Source organism: Anastrepha obliqua, chromosome 1 (genome assembly GCF_027943255.1).
Source record: "Anastrepha obliqua isolate idAnaObli1 chromosome 1, idAnaObli1_1.0, whole genome shotgun sequence".
NCBI classification, from domain to species: domain Eukaryota; kingdom Metazoa; phylum Arthropoda; class Insecta; order Diptera; family Tephritidae; genus Anastrepha; species Anastrepha obliqua.
This window is the reverse complement of record NC_072892.1, coordinates 68092682-68110400: the sequence shown is the minus strand read 5'-3', so window position 1 is coordinate 68110400 and position 17719 is coordinate 68092682. Positions and strand designations below refer to the sequence as shown.

The 17719-nt window shown below is 41.1% G+C and overlaps 2 protein-coding genes across 3 annotated transcripts; one reads left to right on the top strand and one right to left on the bottom strand.

Moving 5' to 3' along the window:
- Window positions 1–638: 638 nt before the first annotated feature.
- Window positions 639–9657, bottom strand: LOC129244572 (protein split ends-like). Its single transcript, XM_054882279.1, has 4 exons — window positions 9303–9657; window positions 2466–9108; window positions 2153–2378; window positions 639–1944 (listed from the first exon to the last, which is right to left on the bottom strand). The coding sequence occupies exons 1-4, from the start codon at window positions 9375–9377 to the stop codon at window positions 1350–1352; spliced, it is 7539 nt and encodes a 2512-aa protein (XP_054738254.1). The 5' UTR covers window positions 9378–9657; the 3' UTR covers window positions 639–1349.
- A 1689-nt stretch (window positions 9658–11346) lies between these two features.
- LOC129253081 (transcription factor SPT20 homolog) lies at window positions 11347–16299 on the top strand. 2 transcript variants are annotated; one of them, XM_054891325.1, is made up of 7 exons: window positions 11347–11759; window positions 11816–12205; window positions 12267–12454; window positions 12613–14892; window positions 14980–15115; window positions 15198–15479; window positions 16118–16299. In XM_054891325.1, the coding sequence occupies exons 1-7, from the start codon at window positions 11619–11621 to the stop codon at window positions 16133–16135; spliced, it is 3435 nt and encodes a 1144-aa protein (XP_054747300.1). In that variant the 5' UTR covers window positions 11347–11618; the 3' UTR covers window positions 16136–16299. The 2 variants fall into 2 exon arrangements, with proteins under 2 accessions (XP_054747300.1, XP_054747299.1); XM_054891324.1 differs by having other exon boundaries at window positions 15198–16299.
- Window positions 16300–17719: the final 1420 nt, after the last annotated feature.

Sequence of the window (17719 nt, the reverse complement as noted above, 5' to 3'; positions counted from 1 at the left end):
AAAAAGATTTTTGTATACTCACTTAAGCACGAATATTAATATGTAATTTATTTTAAAATAAAAAAATAATGTCTTTGGCAAAAAATTTTTCAAAAACTCGTTGTCTGGAGTAGCTGCCCCTTAATTTAATATGAGGGAGCTCCACTGCAAAATTCTTCAATATTTGTGGTTTCTCCCGCCAACAATTTAATCAGCTCTTCGTAATACTTACAATTTGTTACTGGTTTTGCGTTCGCGCACTTTTTTCTCTTTGAGAACGAGTTCCAGGAAATTAAGTTACTGTATAATTTTTACATGAACAAACCTATTGATATGAGGTATGTATTTTGACCTTCATCCTTTGGTTATACTGAGCCAGGGCTGTTGTTGTTGTTGTGGTAGCAGCATAAACATTCCCCATACACTTACGAGGAGCGCTGCTAGAATGACAGTCCTTTGTTTCCGTGTCCGTGTCGTTCCCGTAACGTAGAACCAACTGCCGTGGATCTTTTCCCCTTCTTCTCGAGATGTCGCATTCGAGTAGCAAATGGCTTCGCAATCTTTAAGAGTCGTAACTTCATTAACACTCTGTGGCAACAGTTTTTTTATATAAAGTTCCCAAATTCATTGCCCCAAAATATAAACAATTTATAGAGATGTACGTATGTATATTGAAAAATATTTTTTATTATGAAACTTACTTCAACGAACCGATTACGACATAGCTTTAGGGTACTCAGACATAAAAGATCCATCTTAAGGAAAGTATATTATTGCGGTAGTGATAAATATTTGACACCACATGTTACTGATAGTTTCCGAAATAATAATGGTGTACTTTAAAGTGATGTGTTTTTTTTTTTTGGTACTTAATCTTTATACGTAAACTTACAGAAATTAATATTTTGAAAATATAATAAGTTATATGTTATTGGTACATAATTGCTTAATGTTTCTCATACTTTTACAAACTATTTTGGTTTGATCTTTTACATGATATTTATGCCATTGCATATTGGCATAATAGTTTTAAGCGCACAGGATTATTATTAATCGCTCGTTTCCTTAGCTTAATTATTCACAAATGTCAATAAGAATATGCGCGCACTCATATATAATTAAATATAATCTACAAAAATTTGCATACGCCGTTTACAATTTTTATAAAATTTCGAATTTTCGCCGTTCGCCTAACTGTACAAAGGTGTACAAAATTGCTGCGTTAAGGAAATATGGTATACAAAAAATCTTTCTCTCTTTGACTTAAATGTATATATCACTAATATAATATATATTTACATTTTTATTACATTTCACTTTTTCCTTATGTATTGTATATAGTGCCCACTTCAGTGGCATATGACATAGTACTATTTGGACTTAGTGCTAGAGTAGGTGCTATTATACAAGTAGGTTATTAAATTTGGTTCGATCTCCAATTTTTGCTTCAATATCGAACTCATCACAAACTCTGTCGAAACAATGGGACACTTCGGATTGCCCTGGCGCGTCAAATCCACACATAAATGCATATCATTGGGGCAAGTAACAATTATATATGACTCCGGTGCTTGTGTATGTGCCTCAGCGATGACTTGCGCGGTACGCCGTTTTCCCTCCACTTTGCCGCCAGACGACTCAATCATACGCACGATTTCGGCACGAGAGGGGAAAACATCGGGTGTCACAAAGAAATGTTTGCCAGCAAAGAGACTATTACGTACGCTCGAACGCAGCACCGTGTCCAGGTGGAACTTTAGATTTTCGTCGACAGGTATGTATTGTATCTTGTAGGGTTCAGGCAGTAGGAAACGACCTGCTTTGGCGCTCTCCACCAACCAACTCGATTTGAGTACATAATCCACATGGCAAACAGCTTGAATCAGCTTGCATGTACGACTTTCGCGTGTCATGACCAAAAAAGTGGCATCCTCTGGATTTTCGACAACAATTCCACCAAGAGTGCTGCAAAAAATTTAATAAAGCTTTGTTAGTTATTACGAATAAACAGTAAAAATATTATAAATATATTTGAAAATCGACAACAGAAATGGTAAATTGCTGGAATGCTTGAATATTCATCGGACATTTTAGGTCGCGCTAACCTTCAGCTTTTAATAGTCAATAGTTTAGGAAAACAAAGTCGCATTATTTCATAATTTTTTGCACTTACATCACAGCTTTTTTCAGTGATTCCGGATCGGCTACCTGTGAAAATATAACCTTCGGCGGTTTGTCATTGTGTGGATATTCAACACAGACAATGTTCTCCGGAATTTCTTCCTGGTAGGGTGAGATCTTTTGACGTTTCGTTTTTTGTTCGAAAAACGGATCAGCCAGTGAACGTTTAACGCGCTCATGTGCTTCTTGTGTAAGGTTAATAGGCGCCTTCCAAGCGGCTGTTGAGAAATATAATTGAAATTAAAAAATTACAGTAATTAGATTAGAAAAAAATATTTAAATAACTATGTAATCACTTCACGCACCCATTAAATGTGGCACCAGAGGGTAGTCGATCCTAAAGGGTGCCGCCAGCGAGTATTGCTGATATTTTTGAATTTCATACTGTGACATGCCGCTCAGATTGCCAATACAAATGTCGGCCAACCAAATGGCATTAACAATCGGTATATTCCATTCTTTGGCCGCAATGTATTTATCGCCTTCTGGCTTCTTGCAAATCAATACGGTATTGTGCTTTGACAAGTACGACGTGTATATGGCGCCACACTCTTCTACCATTTGTTTAATGCGGAAGCTTTCCTCGCCCTCGAATCCATACGTTGAAATAATATGCCTTTCCAGCGGCTTTTGGTAACCGAATTGGCTGGGAAATGGTAGATGCAGTGCCTGCCATGGCGGCTGTAGTTGCTTTTTAAAGCAGATATCGCTTAACCAGTAAGCGGTTATGCAACGCTTTGAGTCACGCAATGCCTGCATTACCACGCCATGACGTTGCGTACGACAGAGTACGTGTGTAACCCGTTGACAGTAGACGCGCTCAATATCGCCGCCGAATTGACGTATGGTCTCCATCCAAATGGGCAGCTCATCAGAGTCGGTTTCGTCGTATTCAACTATGTAGAAGGTGCACCCTACGAGGAAGAGATCAGGCGGCAATTTTAGGTTGGGATTGTGTCCGTAGAATTGTGGGCGCGGCGGTAGCGGCATATTGGGGCGGCCTTGTATGAAGCCAGTCGGTGTCATAACTCCTTGAGCCGACTGCGGAGGTTGGGTTTGAGGGGCCTGAGCCGTCACAATTTGCTGCTGCACACCGGCCGCAATATTCATCTGTTGGTGCTGCTGAGGACCGGCAACAACGATTTGTTGTTGGCCGGTGCTCGCAGTAACAACATGACCACCCGATGATAGCTGCGTTTGCAACACAGCATTCGATCGACGTAATTGCAACTGTTGCTGCTGTTGTTGCTGAAGCATTATGAGTTCTTGTGGTGTGCGTGGTGGTGCAGTACCAACAACGCCCTGCAACAACTGTGTACCCGGCGGTACTTGTGGCGGTGCGCCGGGCTGCTGCAGCGCTGCATTATGTTGTTGTGTCATTAAGCGCAACCGGCCCGCAGCAGTGTCCTGCTGTTCCAGCACAACACCGCCTGGGCCGATTTGCTGTTGCTGCTGTTGCGGCTGTTGTTGCTGCTGCAGTATGACGCCCGACTGAGGTGTGCTGCCAGCGACTACCACCTGATGCTGTATTATTTGCTGAGGATGTTGTTGTTGTTGCTGTTGTAACGACTGATCCGTTGATGGCGTACCGCTCGCTGTTACCACCATTGCCTGTTGCTGTTGTATCTGGATTGCTCCGCCATTGTTGTTGCCTAAGCGACTGTTCAACATGTTGGCCAGTGCCGTTTTTGTTTTCATATTCATCTGTTGCTGTTGAGTCTGCTGCAAAACCTGCTGTTGCTGTTGCTGAGGGTTGGCAATCTGCTGCTGCTGCTGTGTCTCAGCAGAGCCCACAACCATGGTTCTTGGTGTTAGTGTGCTCATTATGTTGCTGCCGTGAGTTGGTGTACCAGGTGTTGTCGGCTGCTGTTCGGTGTTCATAGCAGACGAGCTAGCGGTAACCATTTGCAGTCCGGGTTGCTGCTGTGGTGATGGTTTTTGTGGCGTCAATTGCTGCTGCTGCAACTGTACTTGCTGAACGCGGAGCTGACGCTGCAGCAGTAGTTGCTGATTGGGATCATTTGGATTGAATTGTGTGGCAGTTGTTGTCGGCCCCTGCTGCTGTGTCTGTTGACCACCTGCAACAACTGGTTGCTGATGCTGCGTGATCGGGCTTAAGCCAGGTGCAGCACCAGCACGCACAACAACTTGTCGCGCACCTTGTTGTTGTAGCCATTGGATTTGTTGTTGCTGCGTTAGGCCCGCAGGCATTTGACTTTGAACAATAATATGTGGAGTGCCGGGTGTAGGTGCGCCAGCAGGTCGTTGCACCGTCGAACCTAACGCAGTAGCGACGACATTTGGAGCGCCTGGACGCGGCTGATAAGGAACTTGCTGTCTTATCATCAGACGTTTTTGGTTTTGTTGCTGCAACTTGGCTATATATTCCATTTTTTTCACCGGATCTAACGTCATAAGGTGTGCATGCGTCTTATCATCGACTTGTATGACTTGGCGCTGGGGTTGGCCTTGAAGTGCGGCCGTGCCAGTAGCCATACCTGGCTGTTGCCATTGTCCGGGGCGTATGGCGCGAATGAATTGTTGTGGCGCTTGCAAGCTTCCAAGTGAAGAATTCGCTGCAATAACTTGTGTGCCACTCACTACCACCGGAGTGCCGGGCTGCGGTGGTTGTTGTTGCAATGCCGCTGGGCTCTGTTGCGGCGACCAGTGTGGTTGTTGTTGTTGTTGTTGTGGTGAGCCCTGCTGGATAATCAATTGCTGTTGCTGCGCTTGTTGCTGATGCTGAGGCGATTGACCCGCTGTAATTATTTGTTGTTGTTGTTGCGGCAATTGCTGCTGCTGAATAACAACGGTTTGTTGTAGAGGTTGTTGCTGTAATATGATTTGTTGCTGTTGCTGCTGTTGGGGCTGTTGTCCATCAACTGAATGCTGCTGCTGCAGTGTCGGCTTTTGTTGCTGTAATATTATTTGATTCGATATATTTCCGCCTGGTGGTATTGTCATCATTTGCTGCTGTTGAGCCTGATGTGGGTGTTGCTGTTGTTGTGTTGGTTGTGACGGCACAGCTTGCTGTTGTATTATAATTTGTTGTTGTTGCGTTGATTGTTGCAGTTGCTGTTGCCCGACAATTATTGAATTTTGTGGCGGCTTACGTTGCTGTAGTTGGAGCTGTTGTTGTTGTTGTATATATTGTAAGCGTTGGGGGTTATTGATGACTTGTTGGTTTATAACAATTTGTTGTGGTTGTTGCGGCATGTTACCCTGTTGTTGCTGCTGTTGCAGTTGAATACGTTGTTGCTGCTGTTGTTGTTGCGGGTTCAGAATAACTTGAGTTTGTGTTATCATTTGCGGTGACTGTTGTGCATGTTGCATTTGTTGTTGCGGTTGCTGCAACATCCCGTTAGCTCCGTCCGTTAACTCAAGCGATTGTTGACGCTGCGTATACATTGGAGGCGGTTGCTGCGGATGCTTAAGCACTTGCGTCGGGCTTTGCGGTATTTGCTGCAACTGTTGCTGTTGAGGAGACTGTTGCATTTGAAGTTGTTGTTGCTGCTGCTGTTGTTGTGGCGATTGCTGCATAGGATGTTGTATTATTTGTTGGACGATTTGGGGCTGCGCTTGCTGTTGTGGCTGCTGCTGGTGTTGTTGCTGAGGAGTTACATTTGTCTGATTAACTATTACAAGATTCTGATTTTGTTGATTCTGTTGTAATATCTGCTGCTGTTGTTGCACGCTCAGCTGCTGAAACTGCTGTTGGCTTATAATTATTTTCGATTTATTCGAAACCGTTATTTGCGTCGGCCCTCCAATGCCAATTTGTTGTTGTTGTTGTTGCTGCTGCTGTTGAACTGCTTGTTGCGGAATTTGAATTTGTTGACTAATTATTTGGGGCTGTTGGTGTTGTTGCTGCTGCGGCTGTTGTATGCTAGGACTAACGATTTGTTGTTGATAATTATTTGAAATACTTTGCACTTGCTGCTGTTGAATAATCTGCTGTGGCTGTGGTTGTTGCTGTTGCTGTTGTGGATGAAGTGTCTGTTGGATGATACAGACTTGGCCGCCTGACATGTTCATTTGTTGTGGCTGACTGAACTGCATTGTCGCAGATTGTTGTTGAGGTTGCTGATGCAGTTGTGGCTGCTGCTGCTGGGGAGTCCCACCGATCACCATACCGGCTGGTTTTTGCTGCTGCTGCTGCTGCACAATCAACTGCTGCTGCTGCTGTATTGTCATTAACTGTTGTTGCTTCTGCTGAGTTTGTTGCTGTTGCTGTTGTTGTTGTTGCTGCTGCTGCTGCTGCTGTATATTCATCATATGACTTTGTATTAACTGTTGTCCCTGCACCGTCGACGTGTTAATGACATGTCGTTGAGCAATGATTTGTTGTTGTTGATTGGTCGGGTTGATAACAATTTGTTGCTGGACTTGAGGTTGTTGCAAAGAAGATTGTCTACTTACTTGAGACTGCTGTTGCTGCTGTTGTTGTTGCTGCTGCAATGCCTGTTGTTGCTGCAACGCCTGCTGCTGTTGTTGTTGCAAAGCTTGTTGCTGCTGCTTCAAATGCTGTTGCCGCATTATAAGTGATTCGTGATTTGGGCTTGGCGCTGAACGGCTGAGCACCTGGGCAACCTGTACGGGGTCAGTGGGGTCAATCGGTTTCATCTGTTGCAACATCTGTTGTTTGCTCTGCGTCGGTGTTGTGGCCTGCTGCATTTGGGGCGACTGTGGTGCCGAACTGTGTTGTGGGCTCTGTTGTTGCTGCTGCAGCGAGACACGGTGTGGTTGTTGGAAGGGTTGCAAAGGTTGTTGTTGCTGCTGCGGTGACATCAATGGTTGATGCTGTGGCGATCCAATAGCGCCACCTAAGCCTCCTTGTTGTTGTTGGCGTTGCTGTTGCTGGCGATTTTGTAGTTGTTGGCGCAATTGTTGCTGTTGGGCCAACTGTTGCTGTTGTTGCTGGGGTTGTGGTGAATGAGGTGGAGGTGTCATTTGCAATGCGGGAGACTGGCGTGGCGATTGTGGTGGCATCATGCTTCCACCTCCAGAACCGTGTTGCTGTTGTTGCTGCTGCAACGATGGAGATGGCGTTTGCGGATTCTGATGCATACGTGGTGACTGCTGCATTTGATGCTGCTGTTGTTGTTGTTGTTGTTGCTGCTGCTGCTGCTGCAGTTGTTGTTGAAGCTTTTGTTGTTGTTGTACCAATTGTTGTTGCTGATGCTGTATTTGGCGCTGCAAAGCTTGCTGTTGTGGCGTTAAACTTTGTCCATTTTGTATATGCTGCTGAAGTTGCAGTTGCTGCTGCTGCAGTATATTTTGTTGATGTAATATGTGCTGGTGTAACATTTGCGGTGACATTTGCACAGTTTGCTGCTGATGGGGATGTTGCTGTTGTACAAGTGGCTGCGTTTGTGGTGACATTGCGATCGTGGCCACATGTTGTGGGGACTGATTTTGTGCTTGTGGTGTTGTAGAAGGCGTACGAGCAGATGGTGTCTGTCGTCCGCTGGTTGTTTGTGGAGTACGTGGTTGAGTTATATTCCCACCACCAGCAGTAGTTGTAGGAGTGGGAGTACGAGGATCTGGTAGAGGCGATGGGCCACTAGATGTTGGCGTTGATGGGGCAGTTCGAGGTTGAGGTGGAAGGTTTGGGTGTGTTGGCGGTTGTGGCTGGGGTGTACGTGGGGTTTGCGGCAGTTGTTGATGTTGTATGATTTGAATGTGATGTTGTGGACTCTTGAGGTTACGTTGCTGTTGCAAAATATTGGCTGCGGGAGTTTTCACTTGTTGTTGTTGCTGCATTTGAATTTGTTGGACATTTGGTACAATTTTTTGCTGTACAATAATTTGTTGCGGTGGAAGTGAAGATTGCAATGCTTGCCCAATTTGCTGTTGATGTGCTCCACCGACTATTACCTGCTGCTGAATTTGTTGTTGTTGCTGCTGAATGTTACGTGGTCGAACAAATACAATTTGCTGTTGGGGTTGCTGATGTTGTTGCGTCTGTGTTGTTAGCTGCTGATTTTGTTGTGGTTGTGAAGGTAGTATCCCGACACTGCTTGTCACTACTTCGGAAGTCTGATTGTTGTCGCCACATACCTGATTTGTTGTGGGTTGGGTAGTCATATTACACTGGTCAGTTACATTTGCGGTTGGTGTAGTGGGTGTAGGAAGCGTAGATGGTAATGGTGGTAATGATGCTTGCAATTGAGATTTAATGTTTGCAATGCTCTGAGCGGCATCAGCATCATCGACCCCAGCTCGAAGATTGTTATCGATGCTGCTTACAATACCGCCCATATCATCATCATCAAATCCTAAAATTGTGGATAGGGTTTGTTCTACCGAGTCTACAACATTGCAAGGAACGGCGTTTGAACTTGGAGCTGCGGTTGGTACTGAAACTGAAGTTAAAGATTGTGCTCCAATACTTGTTGAAGGCGCTTGACTGATTGTTGTGGAAATGCTGCTTAATTTTGGTACAGCCTTGGGCCTTTCGACGGGCTTAAGCAAACGTGGATGGTAACCTTCGCATTTTAAAATTTTGCCTTGTTTCAAACAATCGATAATCCAGTCAGGGCTGACCATGGTCACCGAGCTCCTTGCGGCACGATTATAAGTACTACCACCTACACTACCGCATATAAAGTGCGTTATATTCGGCTCAAATGTGGTAGTAACTTGAGATCCATGAAATGTGAGTATTGCATATAAACGTTTAAAATCTGCATTGGATAAATTTGTAATAGCGAATTTCAGCGACTTAAAGAGTCGTTGAGCGCTGGGGTCGAATGCTTTTGTAGATGCCAAACGTCCCAGCTTGGCACTATGTGTTATCCATTGATCTGTTACTGGTATGACATTGTAGAGATCTAAACTCATTGCCAGCTGTTCTTCCGTATAATTGGGAGCACACACCAAATGTGTGACAACATCCGAAATGAAGAGTTTCGATTGTGCTCCACCATTTTTAAGTAATTTTTCAACCTGAAATATTAATCTCTCGTTAACTTTCATATACACATTACGTGAAATTTAATTAATTATTAGCGCCATAAAGTTTTATAACTTCTTATCTTTTTGTGCACCCTGTGTCAAGTTGGCGCTCCAAAAACGAAACGTACACCTCAATGTTCATCAGACAACAAAGCGGTTATATAGCTTCACATGCGTTTTCTTACCTCTTCGTCCAAATTTCCATCCACGAAATAACGTATATTCGCAAATAAATTTTCACTTATTTTCAAATTTTCCATGTCTTCATACGCATTTCATAAGTTATCACTTTTGCCCTTCTTTTGTTTTCTACTTTACCCTACGTCGTGCACCGCTGTCGAATTCCAAATGCGACCAGCTCATTCACAATTTCACCGATACATACTCCTCAACAAGGAACTCTTCTTTCGTGCTTTTTACACCAAACTCGTAAAGTCAAAGCTAAACTTATGTCTGAATGCAACAAAATAGAAAAATTGATTCGAGTTAATTTTAATTTTTCACCATGAAAACACACGTAAATGAAAAGAAAGAACGCCACTTGACCGACTGGAGAGAAAAACTACGAGATTTCACATGAAGTTAGATGACATTCAAATCATTTACTGACGAGGTTGCCAGAAAATGTTTATCTCTTTATACATTTAAAGAAAAAAATTATTATTATTATTAATTGTGCTGTATGTCAAGTGGAAAGAACTAAAAACAATATTAGCACCTGTAAAAAATCTACGATGTACAGATTGAAAGGTGGCAGCCGCGATGTATAGAATCCAACTACCTGTAAAAACTGTCTTATTGAGGTGTTATATTGGGTCCTTTGTGTTCGTTGCGACAACGCATTTGACTGACGTGACGTATAACCATACCGTGGTGCCATAATGAAAGTATTACCGCATATAAATAAAAAATCAAAAAGGTTTTTGTTGGTTTGGTGCTTATTGAAGCTAAAAATGGTTTTAATAGAATTTATGGTATAGTCCGGGAGCCAGTGGTCGATTTTAGACTGCGTTTTTATACCGTTAAATTCTTGACTATACTTGTTATTTAGCTTTCATGAATAACGAAAGTGAACGTCAGCTGGCACACCCGTGGTGGGTGTGATTGTGGGAGGGTACGAAACGTGTCGAAAAAAAATTCTACCAACTCATTTTATACCGGCCGCAATTTTTTTCATTTATTGTTGACATTTAGTAGAATAAAAAAAATAGTCAGCTGCGTGGTAGAGGGGGGAAAACACGTCAGCTAAACAGGTGAACTTGTAAAAAAAATTGAAAAGTAAAACTACTTTATGCCGATTGAAATTTTTGATGTGATAACGTCTTATAATTTGACGAAGCGGTTTTTTATCAATTCACCAGAGATATGTTTAATAGTCCGGGAGCCAGGGGTCATTTTGACCTTATCCTTTCATGCCGACTGATTTTAATACTGAAGACAGACGCCATCCAATGGATGACGAAACCAACCGTCAGCTGGTCCAGTAGCGGTGGGTACGTGCGTGAGATGCTGCGAAACGTGTCGAAAAAAATTTTGAACAATTCATTTAATACCGGCTGAAATTTTTTTTGTGTGTTGTTGACGTTTAGTAGAATAAAAATAAAATAATGAGCTGCGCCGGGGAAAGTACATCTGTTTCACGTTGTATGATAGCTTTAATGCTCCTATCAACAGAACACTCTCCGAGTTGAATAAGCTCTTTGTTTCAGTGGTCTCTCGGTTGCTAAATTTAGGTTTAGGTCTCAGTTAAAATCAGTTGAGGAATGGGTCAAGTATGGAGTTTCTTGAAAACACATTAAACAGGCAGCAGTAGTAGGGTTGCAATTTACATTTTTCTTTATATATTTATTTTTTAAATTATCAATTTTGATTTAAATTACTTTAAACTGCAAGTCTTTGCTTGTTGATTTTGATATTCTATAGGTCAAACACAATAACAAAATACATCGCGATATATTGTTTTTCCTTGACAGCTGTAACATGGATACGAATGAGCATAATCCTGTTTCTTATTATATTTCTGGCAACATTTCTATTGATTTTCGAATTTCCCCTTTTCGAAATGTCAAATTCATGCTGAACGAGGCAACAACAAAAGTTTTCTAAAAAGTTTGGCGTCTTTAGTCAAATAGCAAAAAGTTGCAGTCTTTTTTTATATACATTTATAAAAATAAAAATAATGAATTGATAACTAAAATTATAAAAGAAATATGAAGTGTTTTATTATTATATGAAAATTGAGTAAATTATCCAAATGCATTCATTAAGTTTTATGTAGGCAACTATGTGTTGTCAACTGAAAGTAAACTCTTATTTGTGTATATAAATTGTGTTAAATAATATATCTGCTTACAAATATTAAATCTCCAACTGAAATATGAAGTTTAAAAATATGCACTGCTCTAACAGCACACAAACTGTACTATAGAGGAAAAACACAATTAACCACCGTGTAACGCATTGCAGACAATTGTTTTTTAAAAAACAACCAGTGGCAAAAGATGGCAAATTATCGTAGCGTAAGCTTCCATGATTTGTGTCGTGTCTGCACGGCACATGCAGAACAACGTATTTATATATTTTCCGCCGATGGGAAGAGCAGAAATCTCTGCTCTAAAATCGCCGATTGTCTGTCATTGCTGGTGAGTGGTACAAAAATAAGAACTGAAGTGAAACAAGTTTAAATATAATTTTCCAGGTGGACGAGAAAGACCGCCTTCCAAAGGTTGTTTGTACAACATGCATTGACCAGCTGGAGGAGATATATAAATTTCGAAATACTTGCAAGAACTCACAAAATATGCTAAACGATTGCTTAAAGCAGGCTACCCAGCACAATGGTGGTAAAGTTTACATTAAAGATGCTATAGCTGTAAACAGTGGCAAGAGTCTCAGTGTTATAGACAACGTTAATGTAGCAAATGCTCGCCGAAATGGTCACAATCAATCCGTATCGGATAAAAAAATACCACAATTTCCTGTAGCGACTTGTCAGGCGTTGCCTCAGCAAAATAGTTCTAACAAAGCCACAATATCAAATAACAATAATGATATACTCAACACAATTATGCAGTCGATAGGCATACAGGTAAGGTTAATTAATTTTTGTAAACATTTCTTTGTTTAAAACTGAATTTTACCCTTTTTAGCAAGTTGTGGATTCTAGTCAAGCTGAAAAGCCCCTAATGCAGGAGTACACTATAACTATGGATAGCAAGGGGGCATTGAAAGCTGAACAATTACAGTACAAATCCGAAAATTTACCAGTTTCCCAAAGTTTGCTGAATGTGCAGACTCAGCAACAAAAACAAGGCTCTTCCGTTGATTCAGACCACAAGTAAGTAGAGTTTTACAGAGTGTGTTCACTTTCATATATTAAGAGACACTATACCATCTACTCTCGTCAAGCAATAATTGTGGCTCAAAAGGGAACTTTCAAAAGATCGTTTGCTTCTTATGTCAAAAATTAAGTATTTTCTTTCTAATTACTTGTAGGACACTTGCTGAATTTCTTAAATTGAAACCGAACATTAAAGTTACTCCCATTGGCAAGAATAACGCAAAGAAAATAGAAGAACTACAACCACAGCAGCAAGATCAACAATTACAGGTGCTGCAGCAGTCACAACAGCTGCAATTCCAACCGTCACAACTCCAGCAGATCATACAGCAACAAGAGCAGCATGTTCAAGTGCAACAGCAGAACCAACTCGTAACTCAGCCCGCAACTTCTGCTGCTACCATACAATTGCAGCAATTGCAACAACAGCTGCAACAATTTCAATTCCAGCAGCAGCTACAGCAACAACTACAACAAATAACATCCCAATTACAGCCACATCAGACAATCACATTTAGTGCGCCATCTACTCCTAGCGATGAAAACAGCCCAAGCAAAAATAAAAAGCCTAAACTGAATTTTGTACTCACGTCACCCACTTCACAGACACTCACTGCGACATTGCCGCAACTAGCCATGACAGCTAGTGGACAGCAACCACAAATTCAACTACAATTACAAACACCGCCAGCTCAGCCTCAGGCGGCTGCAGCTACGATTTTATCGAATTTGGCGCCACTTTTACAGCAACAGCAACAACCGCAACCAGCTAACAACTCGGCGAATATTCTGCAAACTCCAACAGCAGCAACCACGCTTATGTCATCGCCGAATAAATGCTATCTACCCATTACAATTAAAGATGAAAACTCGGATCAGCAAATTGTGGCACATATAGATGCTAAAAATTTTATGCTGCCTACAACCTATCAATTGCAAATGAAGCTACAACCCCAGATCGCCACTGTGGATGGGCAGCCTATCATGCAATTGACGCCCACTTCTATACCTGCAACTCTACAGTTAGCCACATCGGGGCTAAATAATCAAGCATTCCAAGCGATAGCGGGTAGTAATGTGCTGCAATCGCTGCCGGCGGCAATGCAGTCACAACAACAGCAACAGGTGCAACAAGCTACGTTGCTGCAACAAACGGCAATGAAACCAATGGCACAAGTTACTTCGCAACAAATAATTCGTACTGGAGCAAATAATTCCTGCACCAATGACGCTGCAACTTCCACGAATGATCAAACAGAAGATTTTGTCCCGAATAATTTGGATAGCGGCACACAGTTGTCCAAACAGTTTGATCAAAAGATAATAAAGCAACAAAAATACAGGTTAACGCAGCAGGTTGGCACTGGGGCAATTGAAATAACGCCAACAACGAATTTTACCCAGCAAATTATGCAGCAAGTGCAACAGCAGCAGCAAAGACAACAACTGCACCAACAGGAACAACAAAAACAACAGCAACAAATGCAGCATAAACAACGTCAGCAACAGCTTCAACAACAACAACAACAAGCGCAGCAAAAACAACGTCAGCAACAACAGGACCAACAGCTGGTACAACAAAAGCCACTCCAGGAAGTGGCAACATCATTAGCGGCACAACAGCACGGTGGCATAACGGTTCATCGGATAACAAACAAATCAACAATGAAGCCACAGCAACAACAGCAACAGCAACCGCCCATTCTGCAACAACAGCAACAACAACAACAACAATCAGTACCAAATGCATTAATGCAAACGAAGATACCGATGTTACAGAAAAAGGATGTGACCATCAGTCGCATAAGTAGTACAGCGCAGACACAAGAGCAACAACAGCAGCAGCAACAAGCACTACTAAAACTTTTGCCCACAACCACACTGGACGTGAAACCGAAAAAAGCTGCTGTCACGGCGATACAAATACAGCAACAACTATCACAGTTGCAGGCACCTCAACAGGAGTCGCAATCACAAAATGCTACATCCTCTCAAAATACGACGCGAAAACCAGGCAAGCCATTGTCAACTACACCGCAGCAGCAACAACAACAACCTGAGCTCTTGAATACGTCTTGCGATATACCTACAATAACTGTGGCTTCTCAGCAACAACAACCCGTCATAAACACTATCGAAACAGATGATGCGAAATCGAAGCCTGATAACGTCGTTGCCTATGGCATTGGTCCAAACGGTCTTGAATGTAGTCAATGTGGGCGTGTCTTTAAGAAAAAAGAGCATCTAACCCAACACATAAAATTACATGCCGGTCTGCGACCCTTCAAGTGCAAGGAAGAGCAATGCGGCAAAGCATTCAGCCGAAAGGAGCATCTCATGCGCCATGAAATCTCACATTCGGGTCGAAAGCTATTCAGCTGCGATATTTGTCATAAACCATTTTCGCGTAAAGATAATCTCAATAAGCATAAAAAGTAAGGAAATTCGTGGAGTCGACGGCGTTATGTATTATGTATTATATATTTAAATATTAAAAATTTGTTTAATTTTTTCCCCCGCAGAATTCATACGCAGAATTCAAATGTCTATAACTGTGAGATATGCAACAAGCAATTCGCGGTGAGAGCGTATTATGAAGAGCATAAGCAATTGCATGAGGGTTCAGAGTCTGCGGGTATTGCTGATACAAATTTAAAAGTAAATTTAATTAATTATTAATTTATTAAATTTAGTTCACAATTTTTTTGTAATTAAAACTAAAATTCATCTCTTAAAATAGGATGAAAAAACAACGAATACACAAAATACTACCAACGCATCTACTGATTTAGGAAATACGCAAGAAGTTAGTGGGTTACAACAAGAAGCACAATTGGAACAGCAGCAACAGCAACCTCAACAGCAGCCATTATCACAGTCCACAATGGCCGTTATGCCGCCGTCTTTAATGTCAACAAATCAACCTCAAATACAAATTGTACAACATCAAGGGGGCAATCCACAATTTCAGCAGTCGCAACCACAGCAACAACATATAATGCAATTACAGCTGCCAACAGTTGTAAGTACACAAGATTTGGCGGGTAACACTATAACGATAACACAATCACATGATCCCACGCTGAAAGCGACAATCGGAGGACATGATGCGACGGTATTAAATCTTCCTTCAACTCTGGCCAATCTCATGCAGCTGAGTCACGCACAGTTTGTGAACCCGGCTACGGGTCAAATAATGGGTCATATAAAAATTGAGAAATGATTACAATTACAAGACTTTTAAAAGATCATCCCACACACACACACACACACAAATACACCCATACACATACTTTATAATTTAGATGTATGCTACATTTAATTTTAATGAATTTTACTCTACTTACATCACATTCAAAATGTACAGATCAAACATAGTTACATAAGCGCATAAACAGTGTTTAAATGCGTACAAGCAATCGATTTAAGTTTAAGTAGATTTATTTTACCGAATTGTTGAAAACTTTTGTGGAATATTTACGTTAGCTAGTATTTATTTAAATTGCCCTTTTCATTTAATTTTCAATGAGATTGAATATAGATTTTTGAAATATCACGCAAAGTATTCTCATGCTTAATTTTTGTGTAGTTTCCACTAGTCATAGAAATACTATATTTTTATTTTCACATTAGATTGCAATGATCTCTCTTTCTTTACAGAAAGATTTTCTAGTTTGAAATGCAGATACATTGTGAATACAAAAATACATATTTACCAGTAATGGGCGTATGTATCTCAAAATTTTTTAAACAGCGTCTTGTATATACCAACATATTCAAATCAAAATGCCATAAAAGATATTTAGAATGTAAGCACACTCATTTAATTAAATGAATTTTGTAAACACATAATATTTATGAATAAAAAATGCATATATGTTTGTACATATATACAAATTTGAAAAAGTGATAATTTCAAGTTGATTTCATTTCAATATAAACATGTGTAGGGTTATAAGGACAGCAAAATGGTTACCTTTGCACCGTTAATGTACCAAAAATGTCTCCATTGCGACAAAAATACACAAATGTGATAATAGTTGATAGGAACCAAAGATGTTTGCGAACGTCCGTAAGAAAAAGAACCGGTGTAGGTTGTAGCCACGAGTGTGCTCGATATACCGTTAGACAAAGTGGTAGACCAATGGTCTCTGTTCCCACGACGTTCTACATAACCGGAACGACCCGGATTTACAAGGTAAAGTCCAAAATAAACAAGACTGAGCTAAAATAGAAACAACAGGAGCTTCGTTCTGATAACTTCGAGTTTATTTATCGGAAATAGTCGCCTTTGGCCTCGAAACACTGATTTGCGCGATCGAAAAGCTTTTCAAAATAGTGTTTCAGGTCATTCGACGAATGCGATGCAACAAACACTTCAAAACGCCAAGATAGAAAATTGCATTGATGGTTTGGCCCGTTGGCACAAACTCCTTCTGGATAATTCCCTTGGAATCGTAAAAGCATATGAGCTTCGACTTGATTTTTGACTTCTCCAAACGCGATTTTTTGGGTGGTGGCTCGTCTGTGGCCTTCCATTCGGCGCTTTGACGCTTAGTTTCAGGTTCATGTTGAAAACACCACGTTTCATCACCAGTTACAATGTTGTAAAGGAAGTTCTCGTCGTTTCTCGAGTCTTTATTGAGGTCTTTCAAATGGTGAATTCTGAGCAATTTTTGGTCCTCAGTTAACTTGTGCGGAATGAAATGTGCACAGACCTTTCGTAAGCCCAAATGATCAGTTAAAATGTGATAAATCGATGTTTTGGAGATATTTAACTCCGATTCCACGAATTTCAACGATGATTTCGCTTCAATTTTGATAAATTTACGAACTATTTCGATGGAGTTTTCGGTGATTACTGATTTTGGGCGGCCCGTATGATCATTGTCATTTATGTCCTCACAACCATCTCTGAAACGTGTAAACCACTCATGAACTCTGGCACGATTTTTCATCAATTCAAACAAAATTTGATAATAGCTCTTTGTTCGAAAATCATTTTTGTACCGATGACACAAACATACTGACACTTTATACGCAATAACTTCGCTTCCACTGAGCTGGATGTCACCAAGCTTTCACTGGAAGTCAGCTAGGGATGTAACTTCCAACGCATTAACTCATTAAAAAGAAGGCGCCATCAAAAACATTTTTATGACACCAGTCTTGTTTATTTTGGACTTCACCTTGTATATCCGGCCAAGGATTGTCGCTTCAGTAGCATTACCCGTATATGTATGGATATATGGTGCTACAACA

Excerpts from the sequence above, each read along its gene's own strand:
- LOC129244572 (XM_054882279.1), bottom strand. The coding sequence starts at position 9,377 with ATGGAAAATTTGAAAATAAGTGAAAATTTATTTGCGAATATACGTTAT. Across the intron at positions 9,109-9,302 it reads ATGGAAATTTGGACGAAGAG|GTTGAAAAATTACTTAAAAA; the intron begins GTAAGAAAACGC and ends TTAATATTTCAG. Across the intron at positions 2,379-2,465 it reads TCTGGTGCCACATTTAATGG|CCGCTTGGAAGGCGCCTATT; the intron begins GTGCGTGAAGTG and ends ATTTCTCAACAG.
- LOC129253081 (XM_054891324.1), top strand. The coding sequence starts at position 11,619 with ATGGCAAATTATCGTAGCGTAAGCTTCCATGATTTGTGTCGTGTCTGC. Across the intron at positions 11,760-11,815 it reads CCGATTGTCTGTCATTGCTG|GTGGACGAGAAAGACCGCCT; the intron begins GTGAGTGGTACA and ends ATAATTTTCCAG. Across the intron at positions 14,893-14,979 it reads AATCTCAATAAGCATAAAAA|AATTCATACGCAGAATTCAA; the intron begins GTAAGGAAATTC and ends TTTCCCCCGCAG.